General features: G+C 47.5%; 1 protein-coding gene across 1 annotated transcript; it reads right to left on the minus strand.

Annotated features, from left to right (window-relative positions):
• Positions 1–137: 137 nt before the first annotated feature.
• Positions 138–5,014, minus strand: LOC102082621 (succinate-semialdehyde dehydrogenase, mitochondrial). The gene is made up of 10 exons (XM_019353657.2): positions 4,511–5,014; positions 3,146–3,229; positions 2,481–2,651; positions 2,256–2,372; positions 2,006–2,149; positions 1,777–1,920; positions 1,542–1,700; positions 1,282–1,445; positions 1,089–1,147; positions 138–817 (listed from the first exon to the last, which is right to left on the minus strand). Exons 1-10 carry the CDS (start codon positions 4,799–4,801, stop codon positions 606–608), a joined length of 1,545 nt encoding a protein of 514 aa, XP_019209202.1. The 5' UTR covers positions 4,802–5,014; the 3' UTR covers positions 138–605.
• Positions 5,015–8,923: the final 3,909 nt, after the last annotated feature.

Raw genomic sequence — 8,923 nt, forward strand, 5'->3', positions numbered from 1 at the left:
GTTTGATCGCATTTATTCGTTAATTTTCAGTGGTCCAATGTGGCGGTTTGTTAGCCCCTCCCTTCAGTTTACAATCCCTTAACACTGATAGCAAAACCAGCCAATCACAGCAGAGCAGGGCAGATTAAAAACACTGATTAGCGCCTCCTACTGGTATGAGTTTAGGCAGTTCAGCACCAGTCTGAGAGATGGGTTCAGATAAGTTTAAACACCCGTGTGGCGAGCGACTGACCAACGCGCGTTTATGGTTCGTGTGCTGCAGCGAGGCCGGCGCTCTGACGGCGAGGCTGAAATACATTGTAAATGTTGAACTTTTGTGCTTTTCATGTAACTTTGATGTTTCATGTTTAGTTTTGGTGGGCGGAACCATCGTGTAATATGACAAGCATAAGCAGCCAATCAGAAAAGCTTTGCGCTGATGCCGACTGTGTGAGCATAAGGAGTAAAGAGAAGCGAGGAGCGACAGCTGATTCAAAATGTGATTTACAAACAACGTTTTTGATCCTGCATGAATTCAAACTTTATTGAAGGAGTTATCACGTGTTAATAAAAGAATCCGACCACCTCCACTGAGTCACAGCTCTTGTACCGCCTCCTCTTCCTCCTCATGGTTTGAGGCCTCCAAAGCACACGTACTTCACTTCCAGGTACTCGTCGATGCCGTACTTGGAGCCCTCACGGCCCAGGCCGGATTCCTTCACCCCGCCAAACGTGGCCTCTGGCGTGGACACCAGCCCCTCATTGACGCCGACGATCCCCAACTCCAACGCCTCCGCCACCCGCCAGATCTGCCTCACGTCCTGCGAGTAGAAGTAACCTGAGAACAAAGGAGAAGGTCAGAGCTACAAGGCGCCGCCGCGTGAACCTTTCTTCTATGGTGTCAGACGTTACAGTCGGCCGAGCCGGAGTCCAGAGAGACGTCGCTAAACTAACTGCAAACATGCCCCTCCTCGTTTGTCCATACGGGGCGGGAAAAAGCATAATGAGGCTAATTTACAGCTCTCAGAAACCGACATGTCTGTGACGCTGCATGAACAGCCCGCGATCTGCAGTGTAGGAACCAATCAGCTGCACGCAGGTGGACTCACCTGCCAGCCCGACGCTGGTCGCGTTAGCAACAGCCAGAGCCTCCTCCTCCGTGTTAAACCTGCAGATCAGACACAGGTGAGCTCAGACGGCTTCATAATAAACGAGAATCTGCGTCAAGCCGGGATTAAACCCGCAGATCAACAAATCCCGTCTTTGAGTCGGGTTTAATCTCGATCACCCGTCTGGACTTGCCTGATGACGGGCACGAGCGGCCCAAAGGTTTCCTCCTTCGTGCACAGCATGTCGGCGGTGACGTCGGCCAGCAGAGTCGGCTCCATGAATGAGCCGTCGAGGCGCTTCCCACCTTTCACCACCTTCGCCCCGCGGGAGACGGCGTCCGAAATCTGATGGAGCACCTGACGGGGAGAGACGGCGTTCAGCGGCGTGCGGGTGTGGTCTTTAAATAAACTTCAGTCATTTATTGTTGGCATTAACGTGGAAACGGCGTTTACCTTCTCTGCGGCGCGGGCGTTGATGAGCGGCCCCTGCGTGGTGTCGGGCTCCGAGCCGTGACCCAGACGCAGCTCGGCATCCATCGCTCCCCCCAACTTTTCCACGAAGCGATCGTAGACGGCACTCTGGACCAGAAACCGGTTCGAGCACACGCACGTCTGCAGGAAGAAGAAGCGTTAGCGTGCACAACGTCGGCGTTCACCTGTGGAACAGGTCAGCAGGAGATACCCTCACCTGGCCCGAGTTCCTGAACTTGGATGCCATGGCTCCGCCCACCGCTTTGTCAAGGTCTGCGCTGTCAAACACAATGAAGGGGGCGTGGCCACCCAGTTCCATAGATACCTTCTTCACAGTGTCAGCGGCCATTTTCAGCAACACCTGAAACCAAAGTTTTATTTAAGGAAGCGTTTCTGCTTTTTAGTGAAACGCTTCCTTAAATAGGCAGGCGGCGCTCAGCTCTGACCTTCCCGGTCGCCGTGGATCCAGTGAAGGAGATTTTAGCCACCAGAGGGTCGGTGCAGAGGACCCGCCCGACCGAGGGCGTCGACTCTCTGGAGCACGGAACCACATTGAACACCCCTGCCGGGATCCCCGCCTGCTCCGCCAGCTGAGGGGAAAAAAAACCCACGCCAAAACACAGGAAGTGAGTCAACGATCTGTGTAACACGAGGAAACAAAGTGCCGACACCTATCCAGATGTTTGACGTACTCACCTCTGCCAGTGCGAGAGCCGATAGCGGCGTGTCCTCAGCTGGTTTAACCACCACCGTGCAGCCGGCGGCCAGCGCGGCGCCGACCTTCCTGGTGATCATGGCGCTGGGGAAGTTCCACTGGAAATGAACAACAGCGCATTTAAATTCTTTGCAGGACGTCATGTGATGTATTCATTGCCCTGAAGGCCACCACTGGCCCTTAAACGCATGTCATGGGCTGCTCACCGGTGTGATGATGGAGGCCACGCCCACCGGCTGCTTCAGGAGGAGGAGCTTTCTGTCTTTGGCTGGAGACGGCACGATGTCACCGTAAACTCGCCGCGCCTCCTCAGAAAACCACTCGAGGAAGGAGGCGGAGTACGAGATCTCCCCGAGAGACTCACGCATCGGTTTACCCTGCAACACACACACACAGACGCACACACACACACACGCACAGACAGACATAGAGACACACAGACACAGATGCGCACACACACAGACACAGATGCGCACACACACAGACACAGATGCGCACACACAGAGATACACACACAGAGATACACACACAGACGCACACACAGAGATACGCACACACACACACACACACACACAGACATAGAGACACACAGACACAGATGCGCACACACACAGACACAGATGCACACACACACAGACACACACAGACGCACACACAGAGATACGCACACACAGACACACAGACACACAGCAGGATGAAGAGTTTGTTACAATAATCACTTTTACAAAAACTTGATGTTTTCTTATTTCAGTAAAACAAACATTTTAAAGCAGTATTTATTTGAAAAGTACTACAGTACAAGTACTCACTCGTTGCTGACATGTACTGCATGTTCAGGTGTCCTACAGGTGAGTTCATGTTTCATACTCACACATTCAAACGTGATCAGCTGGGCGAGCTCGTCTTTGTGCAGCAGCAGCAGCTCGAACCATTTCCTCAGCAGGACGCTCCTCTCCTGCAGGACAACCAATCAGAGCACAGCACGGGTCACTTGCACGCCTTCATTATCAAATTTAACCGTTCACACCTGTCCCCCGCCACCATGCTTCACTCATATTGATGGAGACGCAAAGAGAGAACTTTAGTTTCATCAAAAGAAACAAACAATTCTCTCATTTACAGCAAAAAGTAGAAACTTTATCAGAGAAAATACTCTGAAAAGTTTAAAGTCAAGGACCAGAGTGAGGACACATCCAGTCCTAAGTTTGCTCCTGCAGTTTTTTCTTTTTGATGGATCAGATTTCTGTCCCTGCTCGTTGGTTCATCCTTCAGCGGGTCACCTCCTGTGTTGGTGACTGTATGAAGGTGGAGCTCAGTCAGCCTGCTGACCTTTAACAAAGCCGGACTTTGTCTCTGCACTGAGGGAAACATTAACCTGTGAGGCTGCGAGTGTTTAAACATTTAACCTACGGTTCAAGCAGAGCTCAGCTGCATCCACACACTCACTGCTAACGTCTCTAAGAACAAGAACCTCACAGCAGATAACTGCATTAAACATGCTCGCAACGCTGCAGGAGCACACCTGCTGTCCACGCGAAACTCTGTACAATTACGACATATTTGAACAGTGTGCTGTTAGCGGGGAAACTCCGTGTCTCCTCACTGCAGCCTTTGTGTTTTGTGACTGTTTAAGGGACGGTGCTCATCTCGGCTCACATGTCTGTCTCCTGTCCGCTCGCAGTGGCGCAGCAACAGGAAGACGCTCGTTAAAGTTTGGGTTTAGTCTAAAAACTGATTCCTGGTAATTATGAGTTAACCCAATAAACATTTCCAAACATTTAATGTTTACAAAAGCTGTTTGACAGAATACTGAGTCGATATTTATAATTGAAGGTACATTTATAGTTTTTTAGTGGAGTACGGTGGGCGGAGAAGGCCATAAAAGAAAGTTTTGAATTTGTGTGAAATCCTTAAATCTGGTGGTTTCTGTGTTAGCCGTATTAAAGTCTGACGTCTGTGAATAGATCATTGAAGAAACTCCGACAGTCAATGTGGATCACTTACGTAAGAGTTCCAGTGCTTTGCGTTGAGTACGGGCAGAGAGTCCCGTTTAAAAGTGAAACCTGCACATATTGTAGTATCCGGTGAATTTTATGATATCCGAATAAAAGCCTGGCTTCTGTCAGTCGGGAAGATGCCAGCGTTGGGTTGTTTCGTTTAATTTTCAGGGCGGAAATGCGACAATAATTTTAAATCGTCGGTTTTTAAAGTGGAGTTCTGTGAGTGCGCAGCCTACCTTGGCTGTGTACTGCTTCCAGGAGTGAAACGCTTTGTACGCAGCGTCCACCGCCTGCTTGGCCTCCGCGGGGCCGCAGTCCGATACCCGGACTATCTCCTGTCCGGTGGCCGGGTCCAGGACGGGGAACACCGAGGCAGCGGAGATCCAGCGGCCGTCCACGTAGCCCTGCGTCCGGAGGAGCGGAGCGGAGACATCCAGGCTGTAGCTTCTGTGCATGGCGGCGGGCAGGCCGGGGAGGAGCTGCCGGAGGAAGCAGCGGGTCTTCAGCACGCAGACAACAGCGGACATACCGGGGGGTGTGCAGCCGGGGAGTCGGACTCTGTGCTGGATGTTTAATCCGTTCGTCCGCGCAGATCTGCAGCTCGAGCCTCCTGCGGCTTTCTGTCGGTTTCAACCGGTGCGACAGTCACGTGACTCCGTTCAAATGCAGCGGGCCTTCCGCCCGGAGCTCTTCGTCTCTGCCGGGGACAAGTTTGCTTTTAGAGGCGGGAGAAACACACAGACCGGCACCAGTACCATCATCATCATCATCATCATATCGTAACATGATCAGAATCAGAAGACTTTATTTTTCCCGAGGGCAATTAACAAACAGCGAGCAGCATAACGTTGAAGATAAGAACAATAAGAACAGGCAATGAATAATAATACACAGAATATACAGTTTTAAATTACACAGTTTAAAATTAAAGTGACTGAAGGTGGATAAATAACTGTAAGTGAGTAAAAGTGAATAAAGTGTCAGTAGTATAAGAGAGTGTAGTTTATGTTTCTGGGTGTGGGAAATGTTCTTATCGGCTGGAGTTAAAAAGCAGAGTGGCAAACACAGTTAATTCTTAATTCAGACTGTATCTCAATTGTCATCATATGTAGACCAATAATTTTATTTTATTTATTTATTTATTTTTCTTCACTGAGTGCAGTTTTTGTTGTTTGGGTTGTTATGTTATGTTTTCTTAAATGTTCAAATTAATAAAAACTTTAATTACAAAAAAAAGCAGAGTGGCTTTGGGGACAAAGTGGCTCTCTCCTCTCAGCCTGCAGGAAATGCAGAGGTGGCGTCGCCCAGAGGCAGTAGCGGTTTGTACTGGCGACACGGGCGGTTGCCCGAGGCGGCATCGTGGTGGGGCGGCATCGCGGCATCACGGGCATCGGCAAAAAAAAAAAAATAATTAAAAAAATTGCTCGTACTCATGCTGCCCCGACGTCATGCCAGCGAATATTGGGAATGGTATAGACACCGATCGGTTTTCTATCGCCCATTTGCTGGAGTAAGGCGCCCTCGTTTGCGAGGTGCGCCTGCTTGCGGCACAGGGAGGAGAGGCGGGGCGGCGGGAGTCTCTGGTTGGCTGGAGCAGCATCTAATAACCAACTCGCAAATAAAACAAAATAAAACAAACCAACAAACACGAAAACACCAGACATCATGATACAGACTTATAGTTTGCACCGATGTTTTTCAAAATTCTATACGCGAAAAGTGAGCGCGAGAGCCCTCGGTGCGCCTGCGCGCTGCTGAAGTCAAAGTAAACTTATTGTCATCTCCGCTACATACAGTCCAGTATACAGAGAGACGAGACGACGAGGCTCCAGTTACAGCAGTGCAAGTAAACAAACAATAAATATAAGAAGATTAAGAAATAGAGCTTCCAAATAGAGCACATTTCATTCATAATGTTGTAAATCCAAGCCCTATGTTTCATGATTTGATTCCTGGGTTGTGCGAAATCCAGAAAAAAACCCTAGACAAAGTCATCTGTGAACTAAGGTTATGTTGTGGTGATCCTCGGGTTGGGGATGGGTGTTCATACTGGAGTGCAAAATTAAAACCAATGGAAGATGGACAAGAAAAGTTCAAAGCCATCAGGTGCTCAGTTTAGAAAAAAGAGAAAAGAAGAGGAGAAACGAGCAAAAGATACAGGTAAGCAGATGTGTCATTGGATAATGGCAGGTCATCCTGAAACAATCAGAATCAGAATACTTCATTAATCCCTAAGGAAATTATGTGGGTTACAGTTGCTCCAAGAAGAAATGGTAAAAATAGCAACAGTAACAGACTAAACTCCAAACAATACATTATGTTACAGATTTTATACATTTAAGAAATAGCACTAATATATACAGATCACTCAGTTATAAATATCAAGGATTAACAGAGGTGATTATAAATAAATATCAAGAAAATTGACAAGAATATTCCAGAGTAGAAAAGAGTGTGTGTAAAAAGGCTGTAACTATTGCAGTGTTCACACTGTGTTAGGTGGAGGAGTTGTACAGAGAGATGGCAACAGGCAGGAATGATTTCCTGTGTCGGTCAGTGGTGCTTTTTTGTAATCTCAGTCTCTCACTGAACGTCCTTCTGTGACTAGCCGGCACGTCATGTCATGGAGTGGGTGGGAGGTATTATCCAACATTGTCTTTATCTTGGACAACACCTGCCTCTCAGACACCACCCTAATGGAGTCCAGCTCCATCCCCATAACATTACTGGCCTTTTCGATCAGTTAATTTAGTCTGTTGGCATCTGTGACCCTCAACCTGCTGCCCCAGCATGCAACAGCATAGAGGATAGCACTGACCACAACAGAGATACAACAAGATAACATCAATTAGTAGGGTTAGTGAAAACCGGGCGCCAGAGGGAGTGTTCGCCCAGGGCGTCAAACAGGCTAGGACCGCCACTGCCCAGAGGGAGCCATTGAAATGTGGGTGAAGAATGTGAGAGGGGTCGTTGATGATTTTGGCTGCCTGTCTAAGGACCTGTTGGCTGAAAACCTGTGCCAGAGTTCTGACAGGCAGGCCAATGATTTTAGAGCACACTGATGCAGTGTGCTGCAGTCTGTTCCTATTCTGAAGGCTGAGGGAGTGGAACCAGCAGGTGATGGAGAAGGTCATGATCAATGTTCCCTCAAATCTTTCATGTGTCTGAGCGAACACACAAACTCCCTGAGCGTCCCTTGGACCACTGTGAGCGACATCAGACATGTGCACTGTGGTCACACCAGCATCTAATCCATCCAAGTTACATGGTTTATTACAATAATCAAATTACAGCATTTACATTTATGTTAGACTACTTTTAATTAACTGCTTTAGCCCACTTACAATGAACATGTAAAAAGAATCTAGCCATTGACCTGTGTAGGATGTTAACACTATTGGAAGTAAAAATAACTTGAACTCCAATTTCGAAAACACAACTTTCTTTTTTTCCATAAAGCTCTGACTTGTATTATGAGTCTGTGGTCTGGGAGAGAGTCTGTAACTCTGTCTGCAAAATACAGCATATAATGACCAATGTTGGGCAATTAATTATATAGTTACTCCTCAAAAAGTAACTCAGTTTGGCAAACAACAAAGTTTTTTGCAGCTTTTTTTTTTTTTTTAAATGTAGCCAAGGCATTTTTAATAAACATTTCAAACTATTTACAGAACAATCAGCTGTTCTGCATCAAATCTGATGCCACACAAATTATTTGTGCCACTCCAAAAAATAATTTCTGTCCACTATGAGATAAAGGAGAACAACAGCCTGATACCTGCAGGCCTGACAGCAGGAGATGTATCACTGCTGTAACACCTGTAACATTCAGCAGCCGCCATTGTTCTGACACACACAACAAAACTATTGACTACACTACACACTAACTACACACTAACTACACACTAACTACACAAGATTTGCGCTAAACGTCTCAAATCTCTCACATCTCAGAACACCGCCGTCACTCCTAAACTTCCCCCGTTTCTTAACAACTAGATGCCACGTTGCCATATCATTTTTTGATTGGTCGACACGGTCCTTTTTTCGACCAATAGGGAAGAGAGAGGGGGGGGGGTTTGTTTTTGCTCACAGGCTTTCGAGCGTTTTCCTTATAAACGCCGTTTTTACCGTTTCTTCCCGCAGTAAATATAACAACGACAGTATTCAGGAAGAAAACCAAACATTGCAGATATTTTTATCATAACTCTGGTTTTACGTGGCCGATCAACACAATTTAAAAACTGGTATAAAGTCCACACTTTTCCCGTCAGTTGTTCCGTCTGTCCTGCTCACATCTCCAATGGTTGGACACGTTGTCATTAATGTGGCTTCACTGCACATCAGCCACGCCGCTTTGCTCGCTAAAACACCGGTGTCGGCACATAAGGACGCTGTCATAGCCTGTCAGCGACGTTGATTGGCTGCGTATATACGAATGTGAATCGCATCATTGGCTGGACTATAGGATAAGGTGGCATCGTTCTAATCCCATACAGGAGCAGCCAGTCACTTACTGACTAACGCTGCAAAACTGAATTGCTAAAGTATTAACTTTAATTTCAATTCAGGTTAGATTTTTTTGTGCGCAACGCAGATTTTCTGTGCGCAGAGACCGTGCCAGCAGTGCGCAATTGCGCACGTGCGCA

Source organism: Oreochromis niloticus, unplaced genomic scaffold (assembly GCF_001858045.2).
Source record: "Oreochromis niloticus isolate F11D_XX unplaced genomic scaffold, O_niloticus_UMD_NMBU tig00001903_pilon, whole genome shotgun sequence".
Taxonomy (NCBI): Eukaryota; Metazoa; Chordata; class Actinopteri; order Cichliformes; family Cichlidae; genus Oreochromis; species Oreochromis niloticus.